Source organism: Salmo salar, chromosome 14 (assembly GCF_965601325.2).
Source record: "Salmo salar chromosome 14, fSalSal1, whole genome shotgun sequence".
NCBI lineage: Eukaryota > Metazoa > Chordata > Actinopteri > Salmoniformes > Salmonidae > Salmo > Salmo salar.
The window spans coordinates 1632481-1657340 of record NC_138304.1 but is presented as its reverse complement, the minus strand read 5'-3'; the positions used below and the strand labels follow the sequence as shown (position 1 = coordinate 1657340).

The 24860-nt window shown below is 39.5% G+C and overlaps 1 protein-coding gene across 1 annotated transcript in view; it reads left to right on the top strand.

Annotated features, from left to right (window-relative positions):
- puf60a (poly-U binding splicing factor a) overlaps nucleotides 1-24860 on the top strand; it is a 116279-nt gene that overhangs the window by 1881 nt on the left and 89538 nt on the right. The window contains exons 2-3 of the mRNA XM_045693787.2: nucleotides 14317-14412; nucleotides 22196-22285. Coding sequence (XP_045549743.1) covers nucleotides 14317-14412; nucleotides 22196-22285 — 186 coding nt within the window. The remainder of the gene's footprint in view (nucleotides 1-14316; nucleotides 14413-22195; nucleotides 22286-24860) is intronic.

Sequence of the window (24860 nt, the reverse complement as noted above, 5' to 3'; positions counted from 1 at the left end):
AAGTTATTTAGCAGACGCTGTTATCCAGAGCGACTTACAAATTGGTGGATTCACCTTATGATATCCAGTGGAACAACCACTTTACAATAGTGCATCTAAATCTTTAGGGGGGGTTAGAAGGATTACTTTATCCTATCCTAGGTATTCCTTAAAGAGGTGGGGTTTCAGGTGTCTCCGGAAGGTGGTGATTGACTCAGCTGTCCTGGCGTCGTGAGGGAGCTTGTTCCACCACAGATATGAGACAAATTTGCCTTCCCCTTTAAGGGTGCAATGTTTTTGTGGTAACGCGACTCGTCATGTTTGTGCCTGTGAGATTGAGTCTGCGTTGTCTTCTCTTTGCGAGCAGTTGAAACTCAAACATAGAAAAACGATCTTGCTTGTGAACCAAATAATGTAAATAGCCAAGAAACAAAGGACAAAGTCTCACTTCAGTACACTTTCTTTTCAAGTAAATTAGACCAACTTTTATACCTGTGCGCTGCGCTTCTAAAAATGAAACTTTCGCTCAGCTCTTTACATGCACACAGCCCCCAGCCAGGCAGTGTTGCAGCGTGAGGTGGAATAGGCTATATAGGATTCATCGTTCTGACTTTGTGCAATTAATTTACCAGCTATGAAACAGAACGGCAGAAATACTTTGAAAACTGCAGCATTTATTTGACTATAAATGTGGGGTCATACTTGACGATTTTCATTCACAAATGTGAGTGAAATGGTGCCCTGAACATCTGCCAACGTGGCCGGTGAAAGGGACATCTTACCCGCCACTGCCAAAATCTACCTACATTTGGCTGGTTGCGGGTGTTAAGTTTAGGCCCTTCAGTAGAACAAGCTAATCAATAACGCTTGGTAAATAATGGTGTGTGTGCAGTTTAGAAGGTACTAATTTAGTGTGAAACATTCGTTGGGAGTAACGTTTATGTATTGGTCTTCAAAATATCACAACTTATTTCATCATATTGATTATGAATTTGGACATCTAAAACTGGTGTTTTGACACTCGGCCATAAATCAAAAAGTCAGGAAGCAGCAACAGTATCATCATCAGTGTATGTTTTAGGAATATAAATATAAATGGTACTTACATTTTATACAGGATTTTACATTATTAGGTAAAAACTACCGAATGAGCTGCAAAATGTGCTAGGATTGATTGATTTCAATGATATGAGTGAAATTGTGAAAATATGTTGTCCTAGCTACTCGTAGGGCAAACTCTTTTTGGTGATATCTGGTATATCATCAAAAATCAATCAAACCAAGTTTTTGGACTCATTTAGCTGTTTTTACATAATTAGGTACAATACCATTTGAAATTAATGTTGGAAGTGAAATTTATATTCCTGTTGACAAGACATTATGATTAATAGCCCAATGTCAAATTGCAGTTTTAATGTGTCAATCAATAACCAATATGCAGAAACAGTTTCCCATATATTGAAAACTTAAAATGTGCCATCTACACATGTGTAGCAATAGTAATCATATTACTTGTATTTTTTTTAAACGAGCACCTTATTAACTTCACACATACCAAAAACCCTGTGGATTTGACAAGTGGCAATAAATCACTGATATCGATTAGGGGAGAAATCAGGTTGTATGAGTTTAAAAAAAAAACATTAACTGGATATTTTTTACATCACTGGTTAGAGGACAACCTGCAGAAGACAGTCAGCTACATTTTGGAGTGATGCATTTTAATTTTGGGGTTGCCAAAACGGAAAGAGAAATTCAACACTTATTTTCAATCACACTAGACACTAGGGCTGGGCAATATATGGCCAAAATATTATATCACGTTATTAAAAACAATTGGACTGTGTGACGGTATTTGATGGTATTTTTAGTTTTTGAATAATAAAAGTTCTACATTTGCTTTATGAGTAGTGAGTGATCCTAGGGTGGCAACACACACATTCTAAGTGATTTCAATGGGTCTTTCTCCATTCTGATTGGTTTATACTGTTCAATTCAACCAAAACAAATTTCAGCACTTTTATCATTTATGCATTTCATGTTAAACTTGAGTAAAAGTAAAGATGTTAATAGAAAATTACCCAAGTAAAAGTGAAAGTCACCCAGTAAAATACTACTTGAGTAAAAGTCTAAAAGTATTTGGTTTTAAATATACTTAAGTATCAAAAGTAAATTTAAATGTAAGTATAAATAATTTCAAAATCCTTATATTAAGCAAACCAGATGGCACCATTTTCTTATTTAGTATTTTTTTTTTTACGGATAGCCAGGGGCACACTCCAACACTCAAGACAATTTACAAACAAGGCATTTGTGTGTAGTGAGTCCTCCAGATCAGAGGCAGTAGACGACCCGGGATGTTCTCTTGACAAGTGTGTGTGAATTTGATAATTTTCTTGTCCTGCTAAGCATTCAAAATGTAACGAGTACTTTCAGGTATCAGTAAAAGTATAAGTAAAAGTTGTCAAAAATAGTCAAGTACAGATACAATTTTTAAAAAAAGTATATTTACTTAATTACTTTACATCACTGCTCAATTGAGATCATTTCCACACTGCCACTTAGGGCTGCACGATATGGGCAAATAATGTAGGACTTGTTTTTAACCAAATGTTGCAATTGCGATTTGACTTGCGAATTACAGCAAAACTGTTGGAATCATGGAAATAGAATGACTATTCTAATTATATAGTTAGAATACAGTGTTTGAGATGACAACGAATTAAAATGCCAGGGAGGAGTTATTGTGACAGGGTAGGAACTAAAGTGTTGATAAGTGTTTCCTAGGGGACCTTGTAAGCTTTTGGCTACATTGCATGTTTTCTCTTAGCTACTTCATGTAGCTAACATATTCTTGCTTTGCATATTTCTCTTGGATTTAGAAGATACTGTTGCACAAACAACATGCTGATTTAGGTCTACACCATCATTAGTATTATCAGGCTGTATTAGCTAGCTACATTTTCTATTACTCAGTACATTTATTAGCTAGCTTTTAGCATTAGCGGCTAACAATTATCGTCTCACAAGATTTAGGGCAACTTGCTAAGAAAAGACAAACTAGCTGTTTTGCTAATGTAAGAAACAAACCAATAGTGTAATTATAGGACGCTAGTGGATTTATATTAAGAAGCAAAGTGAAAACAGCGTTGTTGTCATCAACATTGTTGCATGTGCTGCATTGACCATACAGACTGAACGCAAGTGTGTCGTGGTTGAGGAACATCAAATGTGCTCCTTGATTTACGGGGCGTGGCTAGGTCTGTGTGGAAAGTGGCGCGGAGAGAGATGACTCAAGTAGGGAAGTAAACTATAAAAATGTACATTACACATGGCGTATCACATTTAACAAACCAAACATTCAAATCCCGGTATAGAAGGTAAAGTAAAAACCCAAACTGGTCCCTGCATCAATACTGGTATATCATAAAATACAGTATACCGCCCAGCCCTAAATCACACATATCGATATGTTGAAATCAATAGAACAAGAGGGGGGGGGAAGTCAGGTTGCACGTCCTGTTCAAAGTTACATTACTGAAAAACCACAGGCGATCTGGGAATAATATATATATATCTATATATCTATATATCTATATATCTATATATATATATATATATATATATATATATATATATCGATCGTTGGTTTAGGACTTGTAGACCGCCAGCTACATTTTGGATTGTTGCATTTTGTTTCAAGGGGGTTACCGATACGGAAAGGTTATCATGTTGGTGCTGCCAAAATGTTTTATTCATGAAAGCTACACTGTCCTGCAAAATCATCCCGTTGTCCTGTATTTTGGTATTTTAAATGTGGTTACCTTAGTTGTAAGCGCTGTTTAAACAAACATTATACAGAGACAGCACGGAAACTTGGAATAATCTATATATGGTTGGTTAGATGAGGATTTGTAGAAGGCTGCGATCTATATTTTGGAATGTTGGATGTTGATTTCGGGAAGCTGCCAATAAGGAAATGGAAACAAACCACTTTTTCAATTTTTGGACTTCAACGAATCATGACCTGGCATAGGATATTAACACTGACAAGGGTTGGCTGTTACTTGAGTGTTAGTTTGACTCTAAAATCCATGTATTGGTGTGTGGTCAGTGACTTTTATAGAGAGACCGCCCAGAATTATCTGTGCCATTTTGAGAAAGAAAATGATTGCTGCGTTCCCCAGTGTGTGTGACAAAATCAACAGTACAAAACCAAAGACATTTTCTGTTTTTAGCAGCTGATCTTGTCATTGTGTTGACCATAAACTTTTATACTAACATCACCGATCTGAGGTTAAAAGGATGTGTAATTCCCCCCAATTCGATATGTTCAAGATGTCAGCATGCGTAATGTAGTAACACATACTGTCCACCTCATGGAAAGTAGCGTAAGATAAAGTGCATTCAGAAAGTATTCATACCCCTTGATTTATTCCACATTTTGTTACAGCCTGAATTGAAAATGATAACTTTTTTTTTCTCACCCATCTGCATGCAATACCCCATAATGACAAAGTGAAAACATGTTTTTAGTATTAAATACAGAAATGTATCATTTACATAAGTATTCACATCCCTGAGTCAATACTGTCTAGAAGCACCTTTGGCAGCAATTATAGCTGTGAGTCTTTCTGGGTAAGTCTCTTAAGCGCTTTCCACACCTAGATTTTGCAACATTTGCCCATTATTCTATTTCAAAATCTTTAAGCTCTGTCAAATTGGTTCTTGATCATTGATAGACAACCATTTTCAGGTCTTGCCCTTGACTTTCAAGTAGAGTTAAGTAAAAACTTTAACTCTGCCACTCAGGAACATTCACTGTCTTCTTGTTAAGCAACTCCAGTGTTGATTTGGCATTGTGTTTTCGTTTTTTGTCTTGCTGAAAGGTACATTTGTCTCCCAGGTTTTCCTCTAGGACTTTGCCTGTGCTTAGCTCCATTCCGTTTCTTTTTACCTTCAAAAACTCCCTAGTATTTAACGATTACAAGCATACCCATAACAGAATGCAGCCATCAATGTGCATTAAAATATGGGTAGTGGTACTCCGTAATGTGTTGTATTGGATTTGCCCCAAACAAAACACTTTGTATTCAGGACAAAAAGTTAATTGCGTTGCCAAGTTTTTTGCAGTATTACTCCTGTGCCTTGTTGCAAACAGGATGCATGTTTTGGAATATTTTAATTATGTACTGGCAACTCCTTTTCACAGTCAATTAGGTTAGTATTGTGGAGAAACTATGATGTTGTTGATTAATAATTAGTTTTCTACTACAGCCTTTAAACAAGCTGTATAAAGTCACCATTTGGATCGAGTTTTTGCCTTCCATGGTGACACCCAGGGCCGGGAAAATAACTTTTTGGTCCACCAGCCACTGTGGCAGGTAGATTAAAAAAATCTACCAGTCACTTTTTACCAGCCAAATATTATTTGCTCCATAATTAAACCAAAAATCACAAAAAAACATGAGCATCCTTTCAAATTCTTCAAAAACAATAAATGTATTACTAATAAGAAGTAGTGGGGTATATTGTTTAATTTGTGACCTGCGTCTTTTAACCAATGTATGTTAAAATAACTCGTTTAGATCCAATAATAAAAACGGAATAAGTTCTACAACTGAACATCAGGAATCAACAAAGTGCCTGGCCTGCCACAAAATGCTGAGTGATACGGCGTATTTATTTTTATAGTTCAGAGCTCTGTCTGCGCTTCCATTTTTTACAAGGAGGACATGATGTGCTCCTAAGTAGAAATGAGCACACAAATACAACTAGGAGAACAATGACAGAGTTCATGAATAAAGGTTTTTGGGAGTGATTCATGCGCAATCAAGCAAATCAATAGGTGTGACAAAAATGTTCAGCTGGCCCTTTAAGGGTAGGGTCATTACGGTGGTAACTTGGGCACTCACTTGTCTGTGATTAAAATAATCTCGTATTGCGTTGTCTTCCTAGCAGCAGACAATTGCATCAATCTCAAACTAACATTGAAAAACAACCTAGCATGTGAACAAAACCATATAACTGGCCAAGAAACAGGAGGACAAAGTCACACTTCAGTAACCTTTCTTGTCAATTCGACTAACCCTTAACTCTGCTCCACCTTGTGGACGGGCTGCGCCACTATATATATATATATATATATATATATATATACATTACCAGTCAAAAGTTTGGACACACCTACCCATTCTTTATTTGTACTGTTATCTACATTGTAGAATAATAGTGAAGACATCAACACTATGAAATAACACATGTGGAATCATGTAGTAACCCAAAAAATGTGTTAACCTCTCTGGGCTAGGCGGGACGAATTCGTCCCACCTACGCAACAGCCAGTTGAATCCCGTGGCGCGATTTTCAAATACCTTAGAAATGCTATTACTTCAATTTCTCAAACATATGACTATTTTACAGCATTTTAAAGACAAGACTCTCGTTAATCTAACCACACTGTCCGATTTCAAAAAGGCTTTACAACGAAAGCAAAACATTAGATTATGTCAGCAGAGTACCCAGCCAGAAATAATCAGACACCCATTTTTCAAGCTAGCATATAATGTCACAAAAACCCAGAAGACAGCTAAATGCAGCACTAACTTTTGCGGATCTTCATCAGATGACACACCTAGGACATTATGTTATACAATACATACATGTTTTGTTCAATCAAGTTCATATTTATATCAAAAACCAGCTTTTTACATTAGCATGTGACGTTCAGAACTAGCATACCCCCCGCAAACTTCCGGGGAATTTACTAACAATTTACTAAATTACTCACGATAAACGTTCACAAAAAACATAACAATTATTTTAAGAATTATAGATACAGAACTCCTTTGTGCAATCGAGGTGTCCGATTTTAAAATAGCTTTTTGGTGAATGCACATTTTGCAATATTCTCAGTAGATAGCCCAGCCATCACGGCTAGCCATTTAGACACCGACCAAGTTTAGCCCTGACCAAACTCCGATTTACTATTACAAAAGTTTGATTACCTTTGTTGTCTTCGTCAGAATGCACTCCCAGGACTGCTACTTCAATAACAAATGTTGGTTTGGTCCAAAATAATCCATCGTTATATCCAAATAGCGGCGTTTTGTTCGTGCGTTCCAGACGCTATCCGAAATGGTAAATCAGGGTTACGAGCATGGCGCAATTCGTGACAAAAAATGTCTAAATATTCCATTACCGTACTTCGAAGCATGTCAACCGCTGTTTAAAATCATTTTTTATGCAATTTTTCTCGTAAAAAAGCGATAATATTCCGACCGGGAATCTGCGTTTAGGTAAACAGAGGAAAGAAAACAAAGCATTCGGTCGACGCGGGCACGCGCCTGAGTCTCACAGTACTGTAACCAGCCACTACCCAAACGTGCTACTTTTTTTCAGCCAGAGCCTGCAAAGCCACGATTCAGCTTTTTGCCGCCTTCTGAGAGACCATGTGAGCCGTAGGAAGTGTCACGTAACAGCAGAGATCCTTTGTTTTGGATAGAGATGGGAAAGAAGGCCAATAAATGGTCAGACAGGGTACTTCCTGTACAGAATCTTCTCAGGTTTTGACCTGCCATTTGAGTTGTTATAATCACAGACACCATTCAAACAGTTTTAGAAACTTTAGGGTGATTTCTATCCAAAGCCAATAATTATATGCATATTCTAGTTACTGGGCAGGAGTAGTAACCAGATTAAATCGGGTACGTTTTTTATCCAGCCGTGTCAATACTGCCCCCTAGCCCTAACAGGTTAAACAAATAAAAAATATATTTTATATTTGAGATTCTTCAAAGTAGCCACCCTTTGCCTCGATGACAGCTTGGCACACACTTGGCATTCTCTCAACCAGCTTCATGAGGTAGTCACCTGGAATGCATTTAAATTAACAGGTGTGCCTTGTTGAAAGTTAATTTGTGGAATTTATTTCTTAATGTGTTTGAACCAATCAGTTGTGTTGTCACATGGTAGGGGTGGTATACTGAAGACAGCCCTATTTGGTAAAAGGCCCAAGTCCATATTATGGCAATAACAGCTCAAATAAGCAAAGAGAAATTATAGTCCATCATTACTTTAAGGCATGAAGGTCAGTCAATGCGGAACATTTCAAGAACTTTGAAAGTTTATACAACTGCAGTTGCAAAAACCAACAAGAGCTATGATGAAACTGGCTCTCATGAGGACCACCACAAGAAAGGAAGGCCCAGAGTTACGTCTGCTGCAGAGTATATGTTCATTAGATTTACCAGCCTCAGAAATTGCAGCCCAAATAAATGCTTCACAGAGTTCAAGTAACAGACACATCTCACATCAACTATTCAGAGGAGACTGCGTGAATCAGGCCTTCATGGTCGAATTGCTACAAAGAAACCAATACTAAAGGACACCAATAATAAGAAGGGACTTGCATGGGCCAGGAAACACGAGCAATGGACATTAAACCGGTCGAAATCTGTCCTTTGATCTGATGAGTCCAAATTTGCGATTTTTGGTTCCAACTGCCTTCTTTGTGAGACGCAGAGTAGGTGATTGGATGATCTCTGCATATGTGGTTCCCACCGTGATAGTGTGGGGGTGCTTTGCTGGTGACGCTGTCGGATTTATTTAGAATTCAAGGCACACTTAACCAGCATGGCTACCACAGCATTCTGCAGCGATACGCCGTCCCATCTGGTTTGCGCTTAGTGGGACTATCATTTGTTTTACAATAGGAAAATGACCTCAGCATATATGGGAACTCCTTCAAGACTGTTGGAAAAATATTGCAGGTGAAGCTGGTTGAGAGCATGCCAAGTGTGCAAAGCTGTCATCAAGGCAAAGGGTGGCTACTTTGAAGAATCTAAAATATTTTTTGATTTGTTTAACAATTTTTTGGGTTACTACATGATTCCATATGTTATTTCATCATTTTGATATCTTCACTATTATTCTAAAATGCAGAAAATATTAAAAAATAAAGAAAAACCCTTGAATGAGAAGGTGTGTACAAAGTTTTGACTGGTTCTGTATAATTATTATTATTTTTTTTCATTTGTTATTATTTAAAGCCAGGCAACACAACCTTAAAGGGTATTTTTTTAGTTGTTGATTACAGGAAATGGAACTTACGGGTGTTAAAAACTGCAACTTTCTGAACGCTAAGGTTAAGATGTTGGGGGAGGGAGGTGTTTTGCTAAGCAAACATGGAATTGTTTTATGGTGGTCATACTATGGATACTTTAGCTATTCTATTTGGAATTTTAGGGCCCCTTTAGGCCTCAAAAAAATTATTTAAAGAAAAATATATATATGTGTGTGTGTGTGTGTGTGTGTGTGTGTGTGTGTGTGTGTGTGTGTGTGTGTGTGTGTGTGTGTGTGTGTCCGTCCTAGCAGGATATTGATGTTTATGAATGGGTTTTGCCAGACCCTACCAGGGAGGTATTGGAGGGTAAACACACTTAAACGCTGTTTACGCACCGTTTTATTTAGTTAATTATTGTTTACCCACTTATTATTGCATTCCAAGCGTTTGATCAATGCTCAGAAGTCTTCTTGATCTGAGTTCTAATTGCGCCAACCTCTGCGAACGAGTGGAATAGTGAATGATTCATTATCAAACACAGTTTTTTTTCTCTTCAACTGGGTTAGAATACCACATTTTAGTCACCTAAGTTTAAACTGTCAGAATTGTTTTTTATGTCATTGTGTTGGGACAGCCAGAGGCATGAAACATTTTGTGAAATACGGTATGAAGTCAATTTAAATATAAAGACAATTTGATATTATGTACATGGAACAAAAATATGAACGCAACCTGCAACAATTTCAAAGATTTTACTGAGTTGCAGTTCGTTTAAGGAAACCAGTCAACATCATCAGTCCTGACTTACCGCTCACGTATGCAGTAAATAAAGAGTGAAACACGTATTATTGAGGAGAACTTGTAAGGTAGTGATGAATAGTAAGTCCGTTTTTTTTCTTTTTTTTCTTGAAGTTATGGCGATATACTGCTGTCTGTTGGCGACTAGAAACAATTACATAATAGGAACTATTACAAATGGATGGTTATTAAATTAATATTGAAAAAGTACTTAAGTCCCTGAATTTGACTTGCCACTGTCTGTCGGAAGCCTGTATGGAGCAGGTCCCCCTTTGCTGCTGTAACAGCCTCCACTCTTCTGGGAAGGTTTTTGGCTAGATGTTGGCACATTGCTGCAGGGATTTTCTTCCACTCAGCTACAAGAGTATTAGTGAGGTCAGGCAGTGATGTTGGGCAATTAGGCCTGGCTCAGAGTCAGTTTTCCAATTCATCCCAAAGGTGTTCGATGGAGTTGAGGTCAGAGCTCTGTGCAGGCCAGTCAAGTTCTTCTACACCGATATGGACATATCATTTCTGTATGGACCTTGCTTTGTGCACTGGGGCATTGTCATGCTGAAACAAGAAAGGGCCTTCCCCAAACGGTTGCCACAATGTTGGAAGCACAGAATCGTCTAGAATGTCACTTTATGCTGTAGTGTAAGATTTTCTTCACTGGAACTAAGGGGCCTAGCCTGAACCATGAAAAACAGCCCCAGACCATTATATCTTCTCCACCAAACTTTACAGTTGGCACGATGGATTGGGGAAAGTAGCGTTATCCTGGTATCTGCCAAACCCAGATTTGTCCGTTGGACTGTCATATGGTGAAGCGTGATTCATCACTACAGAGAACGTGTTTCCACTGCTTCAGAGTCCATCCGACGCTTGGCATTGTTCATGGTGATCTTAGACTTGTGTGTGGCTGCTCGGCCGTCGAAACCCATTTCATGAAGCTCCCGACAAACAGTTCTTGTGCTGACGTTGCTTCCATAGGCAGTTTGGAACTTGGTAGTGAGCGTTGCAACCGAGGACAGACGATTTTTACACACATTAGCACCCGGTGCTCCCGTTCTGTGTGCTTGTGTGGCCTACCACTTCGCGGCTGAGCCTCTGTTGCTTCACAATAACAGCACTTGCAGTTGACTGGGGTAACTCGAGCAGGGTAGAAATGATAAATTATTTGCCACGGCTATAGAGCGCTCCGTAAATCATTAAGTTGGAAAAATGGCAGAGAAAGGCAAGCGACAGAAGCGAACAACCTGCTCTGCCCTTATCGAGTCTGATGCTGTGCTTTTAACTCAGTGGTTCTCAACCTTTTTCGTTTACTGCACCACCAAATTAATTGCTCTGCCCTGAGTCCCCCAGGATGTACTCCATGTGCATTTTACAAGTAGACCTATGGTCTCATGAGTCTTCTCAAGTACACCCTGTTGATAGGCCAGGTACCCCCAAGGGGTCATAATACGCCTGGTTGGGAACCATTGTTTTAGCTGACCCAATATTACAAAGTAGTGATTGGTGCTTTGGAAACATGCTGAAGTATGGACTGACTGCTGGGAACATGTCTACTACAACTTCATCAAGCTGTCAAACTATCCAGGGCTCTATTACCTTTTTCACAAGGAGCACGTGTGCGCCTAAGTTGTAGGCACACACAAAGAAATATAGTAGCACAATGAAACATTTTTGAAGTATTAAAGATAGAATTACCCAAAATTCTAGGCGCAATGGTTCTTCTTAATAAAACTTCCAGATCGCACAGCTAAATATTTAGGCGCATATGAGTAAAATGTTGGCAGACTGTGGAGCCTTGCTGTCGTAAATAAGTGATAAGCTACGCGCTTTTTGTCAGTGCAGTGCCCAAACCTTAGCTAGCTAGCTAACATTACATCCCTGTGTTTGTCAGTGAAGCAAGCTAGCGGCAAGCAGGCTACAGCAAATTAAATCAGCTGATGAAATCACTGGCGACCGAAATAGTGTATTCGGGAAGTTCAGACCCCTTGACTTTTTCCACATTTTATGTTACAGCCTTATTCTAAAATGTATTAAATCACTTTTTCCCCCTCATCAATCTACACACAATAGGGTTTTTCCAATTCTTCTCTGCAGATCCTCTCAAGCACTGTCAGGTTGGATGGGGAGCATTGCTGCACAGCTATTTTCAGATCTCTCCAGAGATGTTCGATCGGGTTCAAGTCCGGGCTCTGGCTGGGCCACTCAAGGACATTCAGAGACTTGTCCCGAAGCCACTCCTGCGTTGTGTTGCCTGTGTGCTTAGGGTCGTTGTCCTGTTGGAAGGTGAACCTTCGCCCCAGTCTGAGGTCCTGAGCGCTCTGGAGCAGGTTTTCATCAAGGATCTCTCTGTACTTTGCTCCGTTCATCTTTCCCTCGATCCTGACTAGTCTCCCAGTTCCTGCCACTGAAAAACAGCCCCACAGCATGATGATGCCACCACCATGCTTCACCGTATGGATGGTGCCAGCTTCCCTACAAATGTGACGCTTGGCGTCAAGAGTATATTCTTGGTTTCATCAGACCAGAGAACCTTGTTTCTCATGGTCTGAGAGTCTTTAGGTGCCTTTTGGCAAACTTCAAGCGGGCTTTCATGTGCCTTTTACTAAGGAGTGGCTTCCATCTGGCCACTCTGATTGGTGGAGTGCTGCAGAGATGGTTTTCCTTCTGGAAGGGTCTCCCATCCCCATAGACGACTTCTGGAGCTCTGTCAGAGTGACTATCGGGTTCTTGGTCACCTCCCTGACCAAGACCCTTCTCCCCCATTTGCTCAGTTTGGCCGGGTAGCCAGCTCAAGGAAGAGTCTTGGTGGTTCCAAACTTCTTCCTTCTAAGAATGATGGAGGCCACTGTGTTCTTGGGGACTTTAAATGCTGCAGGAATGTTTTGGTACCCTTCCTCAGATCTGTGCCTCAACACAATCCTGTCTATGAGCTCTACGGACAATTCCTTCGACCACTTGGCTTGGTTTTTGCTCTGACGTGCACTGTCAACTGTGGGACCTTATATCGACAGGTGTGTGCCTTTCCAAATCATGTCCAATCAATTGAATTTACCACAGGTGGACTCCAATCAAGTTGTAGAAACATCTCAAGGATAATGAATGGAAACAGGATGCACCTGAGCTCAATTTCGGGTCTCATAGCAAAGGGTCTGAATAGTTATGTAAATAAGATATTTCTGTTTTTTATTTGTAATACATTTCTTGATCATCCTTGATGTTTCAACAACTTGATTGGAGTCCACCTGTGCTAAATTCAATTATTTGAACATGATTTGGAAAGGCACACACCTGTCTATATAAGGTCCTTCAGTTGACAGTGCATGTCAGAGCAAAAACCAAGCCATGAGGTCGAAGGAATTGTCCGTAGACAATTCATTATGGGGTATTGTGTTTTATATTTGATTAAAAAAGGAATAATATTTAATCAATTTTAGAATAAGGCTGTAACTTAACAAAATGTGGATAAAGTCAAGGGGTCTGAATACTTTCCCAATGCGCTGTACTTGCACATATTTTGCGCTGAATTAGAGATGTCTTTTTGTTTTTACAACTTGCTCACTGTCTGTCAGATTATGCGTCTGTCTCCTCCAGTGCCCGTGTTTCGTAGCGAGTGAGTCATGCACAAGGCAGGTTGCGAGAGACGATGCTCCCAAATGGCTTTTGAATTTTGGAATATTGAGTGTCAGTTGGGACGTCGAGTGTGCATCGTCTCACTGCTCATTTTGGTTCATCACTGGAGTTCATAAATGCCAAGGTAGTTTTTCTTCTGTGTAGTCGTCAATAGGGGGACCCAAATTCATGGCTCTCACTGTAGAATTATGATGGCACTCAGTCCCCCACATAGGATATTGAAAGAAGTGGCCACGCTTCTTTTGGAAGACATTGTTATATTTTGTTAACATCATGTTTTCTTTAATCCTGTTATTCTTAGACTACACTAAATGTCTGACCCAAAAATGTGTAATATTTTAGTCTGAATTTATACCGTTAGAAAACCACAGTGCAGGTTTATTTAAATTGTCTATATTTTTGTATATCAAATATGTTACTGTTCCCGTGTGTCATTTTACCACAACAGTGTAATGATGAGCACGGTTTGTTTCAGAGCAAGCTCAAAATAGGCGCATCTTCTCAATCGTACCTGCATATTTGAGAAACGGCTACTTGTCTCTCAAACCTAGGTCATGTAGGCTAAATGGTGCAAAAGGCTTAATTTGCATTCTATTGTTACAAACCCAGCACAGTAGGAGATAGTGGATATAATTAGAACTTGTAAGTTAACTGCATTCATTATTGAGCCTTCTACTTGGAGTCTCGGATCATATTTGAGTTTGGGGGTAGGGGTTGGCTATACATAGTTAGCTTGTTTGTACATGTTAGTTCAACCATCTTGGTCTTGTCTTTTCTGAGTAGAGATTTGCAGGGATTTGATTTGGGTGTTTCCTCCCTGTCATCATAACCTTACACTTGTGTGCCTGCAGGGAGGCGAGGCTCTGATGATGGAGAATGGACAGAGCACCGCCTCAAAGCTCGGCCTGCCGCCTCTCACCCCTGAGCAGCAGGAGGCACTGCAGAAGGTAAGGCCCCCTAGAACGGTTTTATTCCTGAGATTATCACAAAAGCGATAGGCCAACAGTGCAGTGGTATCGTCACAGGCTGCAGTATTCTTTTTTTCTGCTGAAGGAGTGGGGCAGTCACTCCCCATATTTTGGGGTTATTTGGATTGAACTGAAATGGGGAAGAAAGAGAGAGTGAGCTTTAATGACAGTGCCCTATATAAAAGCAGGAAATAGTCTGTAGTTTAACATGACCATCTTTTGGATGGTAGACTATTTCATGATAACAATAATGGAAAAATGAAGTCTAACCTTGACATTATTTCCCTTACAAATATGTCATATGAACTATCAATTATACATCGTATTTAGGAGACCTGGGGCTATCATTACAAAAAGTATTGCTTAATGCTTTTGTGCCGTTTTCAAGTGTATTGGTTAAGTGAATAGCTCAATTGATGGTGATCAGTGTCACACATTGTATGACATTACTTATAATTTCTGTTCAGAGCACAGTAAAAAAAAAAATATATACATATTTGACTCATTGACTTAACGTCTTAGCCCAGCCTATCAATATCAAAGTGACAAACCAAAGATATCCACATCAGGGTTTCCGTTAGCAAAATCTGGCGCCGGACAACGTGACCGGCAAGATTTTAATTTACCGGACAACCAAATGCGTTGGGTGTGTACCGCATTAGGGCGTCCACCCACTGCTCAAAATCACATTTTAGATTGTCATTTATCTTATCAGAATAGAAATTAGCCTGTAAAGTTCTAATAAAATAAAGTAAAACGATGTTCTTATACCAGCATGACAGGTTTTATTGAAAAGCAAAACATTGCCTGTTGTGTCTTCATCCCTGCTATAAATCTTAAATTAATATAATTTAAAAAAAGAAATAAACTTTTAGCCTAGAATAAGTCGCCTGCATGGTAATAAAACAACTTCAAAATATAATATTTGTATAATGTAATTTGCGGACGACCTGTCCTATAGACTATATGTATGAAATGTGTTAATAAATAACAAAACACAGCTGTTTTCAAATACAACCTTGGTCCCTCTAATGTAATTTAGCCTAGGCATGAACATTTTAATTAGGCCAATAAATAACAAAACATGGCTGTCTACATAGCTGTCTAGCCAGTCATGGTTAGAAGGGATCCAGCTTTTGTCAAATTTGACTTTTCCTAGTAGGTTAGGATAATTAGGTTAGGGTTAGCAAAAAAATGCAAAATGCAACTTTTGATGTTAGTTTGACAAAAGATGGATAAAAGATTATGCACACACTGACAATATACTTGTCTCTGCGCCCTAACAATGGGAGTCATTGTCCACAAAGCGGCACAGAGGGCTGTCTAGCTCCCACCTTTCCTTTCTTTGGATTGGTGGATACATCTCACTATTGTAATTATTTTTTGAATATTTGATAAGGGTTGACTTCAACTGCCTGTATTCAATGTAGAGAGAAGCTATTCCGCTAGCGTCATGCAATGAATATGCGTAGTGTTAGGTTCTAATTCTAAGCTCAAACCAGGTTTATTTTTCCCAGAGGGTCAATACAACTGCATTAGACAAAGACATGGTTAGAATAGTTGTTGTATATGTAACCCACTTTGGGTGGAGTCTCCTCCTTCTCGCTAAACATTGTATCTTTATTGCTAGGCAGGAAACTAAGTGATACGGTAATACACTTTTCTTCTCCCTTAACGTGACCTGACCTGTCCTCAACCCGCTTCATCATGAATCCATGGCTCTTTCCCCTCATCAATGCCTGCCACATGTGATCGCTTTCCCTACACTCAGTACATTTCAAGCTTAGTTGCACCCACCATATACCTTCCTCCTACAGATAACCATTAACCCCCTCGGCTACGGCACCCCTCAGGTCTCTATTACAACTAATGATTAATAACATTTAAAGTTCAGAAATCCATTCCTATCAATAGCCATCTCGAGACAACTCCGATATAAAGTTTTATTTTCAAAGTTGCTGGGATTTCACGTGTCCTACTTATATCAGTACACTCGTAACAACTTAAGCATTATGAAACTTTTATTAGATCCAATAAACCTCAAGTAGCAAATTAGCCAGCCTTTTTATTTTATTTTATTGTTGACCAAATTCGACATTCATAGACCTCCAAGCAAAAACTCCACCTGCTGGAGGGAGACAGATTGTTTGCCGAATTGGGCCTGCCTCTTCCTTTTCCTCTCTGGCTGGATCCCTTCTAGCCATGACCGGGCCGGCCGGTCCCACTCCCCATTCCCGTTGTGATTCAGCACTACAGCAGTGGAAAGAGGACACTCTAGGTGGCCACAACATGAACAAACTATAATAACTGATGTTGGACAATCAAATTCGATATGTAAATAAACAAAATAAGTTACGGCTGGTTCATTGAGCGAAAGCTTATTTTACAATGCTCCTGTGAAACGAGGCCCGCTTCATGCATTTATGAAAGCACTTGTTTCCCAAAGCTGAAATGATATGTCTTTTTACAGTTCTACTGAATGTTAATAAATGTTATGTTTATTGTAATTTGAACTATTGTGGGGTCGTGACTCGAGTCGTGTGATTATACGTGGCTTATTGATACAGCTGTTTCCTATTATAGGTAGTTGGCTGACTAGTGATGACAACATTGTAACTCTCCAATGTGAATAGCTGGCAACGATGTTTCGCTTCCAAGTGCTACTGAATAACCTCAACTGATATGCACCAATTGCTCATGATACACATCATTACTCTAGTCCAGTGGTTCCCAAACTATTATAGTCCCGTACCCCTTCAAACATTCAACCTCCAGCTGCGTACCCCATCTAGCACCAGGGTCAGAGCGCACTCAAATATTGTTTTTGCCATCATTGTAAGCCTGCCACACACAGTATATGATACATTTATTAAACATAAGAATGAGTGGGAGTTTTTGTCACAACCCGGCTCGTGGGAAGTGATAAAGAGCTCTTATAGGACCGGCTCACAAATAATAATCAATAATTTTGTTCTTTATTTAGCCATCTTACATATAAAACCTAATTTGTTAATCAAAAATTGTGAACTCACCACAGGTTAATGAGAAGGGTGTGCTTGAAAGGATGCACATACCTCTGCACTGTTGGGTTATATTGGAGAGAGTCTGTCTTAAATCATTTTCCACACAGTCTGTGCCTGTATTTAGTTGTCACGCTAGTGAGGGCCGAGAATCCACTCTCACATAGGTACGTGGTTGCAAAGGGCATCAGTGTCTTAACAACGCGATTTGCCAAGGCAGGATACTCTGAGCGCAGCCATATCCAGAAATCTGGCAGTGGCTTTTGATTAAATACAATTTTCACAGAACCTCTTGTCGCAATTTCGATGAGGCTCTCTTGTTCAAATATTGGTAAGTGGACATTAGGCAGGGCATGAAAGAGATAATGAATCCAGTTGTTTGTGTCGTCTGTTTCGGGAAAGTACCTGCGTAATTGCGCACCCAGCTCACTCAGGTGCTTCACTATATCACATTTGACATTGCCTGTAAGCTTGAGTTCATTTGCACACAAAAAATCATACAATGATGGAAAGACCTCTGTGTTGTCCTTTTTAATGCAGACAGTGAAGAGCTCCATCTTCTTAATCATAGCCTCAATTTTCTCCCGCACATTGAATTTAGTTGCGGAGAGTCCCTGTAATCCTAGATTCAGATCATTCAGGCGAGAAAAAACATCACCCAGATAGGCCAGTCGTGTGAGAAACTCGTTCTGAAAATGATGTTCTGTAAAGAAAACTTTAAGGTCGTCTCTCAATAAAAATAAAAAAACGTGTCAATACTTTGCCCCTTGATAGCCAGCGCACTTCTGTATGTTGTAAAAGCGTTACATGGTCGCTGCCCATATCATTGCATAATGCAGAAAATACACGAGAGTTCAGGGGCCTTGCTTTACAGTGAAAATAGTTAACTTTGTTAGTGTTCAAAACGTCTTTCAAGCTGTCCCTTGGCAGCGAGAGCCTCTCGGTGGATGCTGCAGTGTACCCAAGTGGCGTCGGGAGCAACTGCTTGCACGCGCATTACCACTCCACTATCTCTCCCTCTCATGGCTTTTGCGCCATCAGTCCAGATACCAACATGAGCATTAGTAGAATTCTCCTGAGATAGTAACGGTTTATGTGATTGGATGTTAGTTATTTCGCTGAACACTAGATGGTTTATTTTTCTTTTTGGCAGTGAAATGAGGCTACTCAGGCGACAAACTCACTCAAATGTATGACCCCATTGGAAGATATAAATGGACTTTGAAAATGTGTAGAGATTTTTTTTTGTTAAATGTGAATCATATTTTTATTTGGCTGACGGCATTGCGTGTACCCCAGTTTGGGATACCTGGTCTGGGTTAATATGGGAAAGTTTAAAATTTCTCATTTAATTGGAAGAACCTGAAAAGGTATGTTTGACAATTTAATTTATTAAATTGAATGAGACCATGATATCCAATCATTTGAGATTGGCTGGGTTATCATAAGTGTAACCAGTAGTTTAAATGTTAGGGTACATTCACCACCCGGTTCATATATCCCTAAGGCCGAAGCCACATGGGATTCCCGCGAAGGTGGGACTTCCAAGCTTAGCAAAAACAAATTTTACTGATTAATCAATGTTAATGATAAATCAAACTTGTATAGGCTATTGGGGAATTAAACTTTAATTAACCTGAAAGTGTAGCTGTATCAAGGTTAATGTGGAAAAGTTAAAATTGTCTCATTTGTAGAAACCAATCATTTTGGATATCATTTAAAATGTCAATTTGAAAAAGGTAAGTCTGGCAATTTTACCTCTTAGTTAACTGAAATGAGACGATATCCAATCCGTTGAGATTGGCTGGATATCATAAGTAACCACTTGATATAAACGTGATACATGTTGGATGTCACAAATAATAATTTTTTACAAATTCTGGCGTTTCTTCACCCCCAGGGGTCACTGATTGCAGAAAGCTGAAATAAAACAGAAGTACAAAGGGCGGGACTTCCGTCGCCCAAGACAGAGGAATTTCAACGTGACACAGCAAAAACAAAATGGTTCCTCTCCCTTTGTTAGCTGTAGCATCTCGTGCAAGCTAATCCTACTTTGTACACTTTCAAGCATAACGTAGGATCCTCTTAAACAAGGGAATAGTTTTACTAATAATGTCTTCCGTTCAAACCATTTACGGCGCTATTTTTGCAATGGTTTAACCGGAATACGCGGAAAACAACAAAATACACCGTGGTCTCCTCACACTACTGAAAACGTGAGGGACAGAGAATTATCGCTTCGTCACGGTAATATGACCTCAAATTTCAATCGGCTGGCCTTATGTCCTCGCTCTTGAAATTAATAATGACGAGTCTACCCGCTTCTGAACACGAGAGACAGAAATAGCACTTTGGCCCAACGAGTCTGTTTGTCAGATTTCTATAATTAGCACTAGAAATGTAATCTTAACCCTACACTGAATATGTCAGAGAAACAAGACGGAGGGAACCTCCTTGTATTGTTCAAATGGCAACACACGTCAACAAATCCTGTCTACAATTTGTGCGTAATGCAATCTGCTTTCCAATTTTATATAGGCTGTATCAAAATAAATTCTTCCTTCTATCTTAGATTCCTCGCACGGGAGCATCATTATGTCATGTCATTGACTATCTTATCAAATCAGTTCTCTGAGTAATTTAATTCCACGATTTTAAACAAATCATGTAACTTGAATTAACTTGGAAGTCGGGGCACCACGGGAATGTTTATAGTTTCAATTCCCGAATATAACTCTTCCGATAGGATATGAAAATATCGAGTTCAGTCTTGTATTAATGTATTATTATTACCTCGTCAGTCTCATTACTGAATGTCGCAAACCCTTGAATATCTGCACGAACCCTAGCTTAAATCATGAATCAGCGATATACAAATTGGTTCAATGATTAAGTTAATTAGTAAATAAATAAATCACTGAATCACACACACACACAATTAGTTCATACATGGGTTACTACATGATACAAATAAAAAGTCCCTAGTGGACGAAACCGATATGACATCTAGGTAGATAAAGGAAAGGGGGTGGGGACCGCTCAAGAGCGGGAAACTCATAGCTGATAACTACACTCATAGAAATTGCTAATACTTTGAATATGAACAACCGCTTATTCGAAAACAAATTGCAATTTACATATTTACGAGCGTATGTCTTGCTGTCTCTCTGTGGTCGCCGGTCCATCTGCTGGAGAGAGTCGACAAGAAAAGTTTGGTTCCAAATGGATCCGTCAGGCGTACCCATGTTGTCGCATAGAATAGATGTTTCGGTGGTTGTCGGTATTCTTCGTCCTAGGTTACGTACATTTCCAGCTGCATACTGAAAAGGCCTCGTCTAAGATTTTCTCCTTCTGTGGCAATGTTTTAGAGTTGAACCATTTCTAGCTGTATCGCTAGCTGTATGGTCTCCTCGGCCTATAGAGTTGTAGTTCTTAACCATTCACATCATTTTTACATTTACATTTTAGTCATTTAGCAGACGCTCTTATCCAGAGCGACTTACAGTAGTGAATGCATACATTTCTTTTTTTTTTTTTTTCCCCCATACTGGCTGTGGGTATCGAACCCACAACCCTGGCGTTGCAAACACCATGCTCTACCAACTGAGCCACACGGGACACATGTAGCTACCTCTCCATGCTTTTCTGGTCATGTAGTTTTAAACCATTTGTCAGCCGTGTAGCCTCACCTGCACGCTGTCTGGTCTAATGGCCTATAGAATTGGAGCCATTCCAACGTGGGGACTCCGTCCCGGCGTTCTCTGACTTAATGTACATTTTGAGGGAAGTGGGTTTTACACTCTGTGGAAGAAGGGGGCATTCCATGATGCCGACCAAGTCTATGCCCACGTGGCCACTGACTTGGTTAAAACCTTTTATAAAAATAACAATTCTCATTTAGAAGGCGAACATCACATGACATATTTTCACAAATAGTTTCATATTTACTCATTCATTTTATCCAACATCTAGATGTATATCTGATATTTGAAAAGTGTACACAGATATACAGTAACGTGGGTTTTCTGTCTTTCAGGAGGTCACCAAATAAATCAACTTTGACAGGATTGTTCTTTAAATACCCACGGACCATTCCCACATTCTCAAAAATAGAAATATTGTTTAATTATTAAAACGTTTAATTGTCCAAGTGTGTCTCTGTGTTCCATAGTTTACATTCCAGTCTCAAACACCACAGAGCATAGAGGCAGCGTGTTTTACGACCGCCATACATAAAACAGCCGAGAGAGCATGAGAGAGAGCATGCTATAGAGCGGACCCACTTTAACCTGATCCTTCAGATCGTCACAGGAGAGTTATGACAACACCCAATGAGAGACAAACCTGGAGTTTATTTTTCTTAGACCAATGTGGCAAACAAATTTATTTGAATGTGATTCGATTGCTAAATGTAATTTTGACAATATTTGCCCTGCACTAACACGCCAGATTCTACTGATAAGATACTCAACAGGACCCTGATGAGCTGAGTGTGTTGAGCATGGCTGGGAAAATAGCCTTGCACCGCAGTAGCTCTCCAGATGGAGAGTTGGCTACATTTGTTTTATACAGTAACAGTACAGTTTCTCTGAGGCATTTTCTCGTTGCGGTATAGACTATAAAGTATTCTGATACTAAGTGTGCAGGCTAGTATTGGTATCAAAGGTCACATTTCTGGTATCATGTCACTAGTGTGATGTTGAAAATGTCAACCTCTTCTCTTTCCCTTAATTTGCCTGCAGGCGAAGAAGTATGCCATGGAGCAGAGCATTAAGAGTGTGCTGGTCAAACAGACCCTGGCCCATCAACAACAGCAGCTCACCAACTTACAGGTAAGGAGAACCTTGGCACCATTGCACCGGCCTCATTTGTGGGTTGACAGCCCTGTCCACCAAGCTTCCGTCCTCATACGGTGCTGAGAACCCCTGCACAGTCTTCACATTTTGTTGGAACGTTTAACCTGTCTGGGAACGTGGGACGCTTGCACCCTAGTCAACAGCCAGTGGAATCGCGTTGCGCGAAATACAAAGACCTCTATATGCTATAACTTCAATTTCTCAAACATATGACTATTGTACACCATTTTATAGATACACCTCTCCTGAATCGAACCACGTTGTCCGATTTCAAAAAGGCTTTACAGCAAAAGCAAAACATTAGATTATGTTAGGAGAGTACCCTGCCAAAAAAAATCACACTGCCATTTTCAAAGCAACTAGCATGCATCACAAATACCCCAAAAACAGCTAAATGCAGCACTAACCTTTGACAATCTTCATCAGATGACACTCCTAGGACATCGTGTTACACAATACATGCATTTTTTGTTCAATAAAGTTCATATTTATATATAAAAACAGCATTTTACATCGGCGCGTGACGTTCAGAAAATATTTTCCCTCAAATGCTTCTGGTGGATCAGCGCTACAATTTACTAAATTACTATTCGAAAACATTGTTAAAATGTAATATTGTCATTCAAAGAATTATAGATTAACATCTCGTGAATGCAACCGCATTGCCAGATTAAAAAATAACTTTCCTGGGAAATCACACTTTGCAATAAATGACGTGGTATGCTCAGAAAAAATAGGCTAGGCGATACATGTTAGCGCCATCTTGGAACCATCTAAAATCAAATATACTATTGTAAATATTCCCTTACCTTTGATTATCTTCATTGAAGGCACTTCCAGGAATCCCAGGTCCACAACAAATGTAGTTTTGTTCGAAAAAGTTAAATTTATGTCCCAATAGTTCCTTGTTAGCGCGTTCCGAAGGCTACTCATAATGTACTGAAGCGCGCGGGACTTGTCGTCACGAATGTGCAAAAAATATATATTTACGTTCGTTCAAACATGTCAAACGTTGTATAACATAAATCTTTAGGGCCTTTTTCAACCAGAGCTTCAATAATATTCAAGGCGGACGATTGCATTGTCTTACTAAACATTTCGGAACAAAAGGGTTCCCATGGGCGCACGCGTCATAATAGTAATGGCCCTCCCCCTGTGACCAACTTCCCAAGCCTCTCTTTGGGTCAGTTTCTACCATAGAAGACTCAAACCACTTTGTAAAGACTTTTGACATCTAGTGGAAGCCTTAGGAAGTGCTAAATGATTAATAAGTCCCTGTGTGTTTCAATGGCAAAGCTTGAAAGTGATTCCACACATCAGATTTCCACTTCCTGTTAGGATTTGTCTCAGGGTTTTGACTGCCATATGAGTTCTGTTATACTCACAGACACCATTCAAACAGTTTTAGAAACTTTAGGGTGTTTTCTATTCAAATCTACTAATTATATGCATATTCTAGTTACAGGGCAGGAGTAGTAACCAGATTTAATCGGGAACGTTTTTTATCTGGCCGTGCAAATACTGCCCCCTATCCCCAAAAGGTTATTAACATATTTAAATGTTCTACACAACGTACTACACACTTCATGGAAAACAAATACAGCCATACAAAGTTTATTTACTGTTGAAAAAAACAAACTAGAATTGATGTCCACACCCCTGTGTAAATTGAATTAGCATAATACAAAAATCCCCATCAAAATCTGTCTGTTTAAACAGAGATTCATTTTTGGGCTGAGTCTCAATTCACCGCATTCGCCAATGGCGACCTTCTGCATTTGCGGTGGAAGGTGGCCGATCTACAGTTGTGTTTTATCAGACTTTATTTATGTAACCCTTATTTTACCAGGTAAGTTGACTGAGAATGTGTTCTCATTTATAGCAACAACTTGGGGAATAGTTACAGAGGCGAGAATGAGCCAATTGCAAGCTGGGGATGATTAGGTGACCGTGATGGTATGAGGGCCAGATTGGGAATTTAGCCAGGACACCGACTTTAACCTGTAATGGCTAGGGGGCAGTATTTTCACAGCCGGATAAAAAAACGTACCCGATTTAATCTGATTATTACTCCTGCCCAGAAACTAGAATATGCATATAATTATTAGCTTTGGATAGAAAACAGTCCAAAGTTTCTAAAACTGTTTGAATGGTGTCTGTGAGTATAACAGAACTCATTTGACAAGCCAAAACCTGAGAAGATTCCATGCAGGAAGTGGCCTGTCTGACAATTTCTTGCCCTTCTTGATTATCTCTATCCATTACAGAGGATCTCTGCTGTTACGTGACACTTCCTACGGCTCTCAGAAGGCGGCAAAAAGCTGAATCGTGGCTTTGCAGGCTCTGGTTGAAAAAAAGTAGCGCGTTTGGGTAGTGGCTGGTTACAGTACTGTGAGACTCAGGCTCGTGCCCGCGTCGACAGAATGCTTTGTTTTCTTTCGTCTGTTTACCTAAACGCAGATTCCCGGTCGGAATATTATCGCTTTTTTACGAGAAAAATTGCATAAAAATTGATTTTAAACAGCGGTTGACATGCTTCGAAGTACGGTAA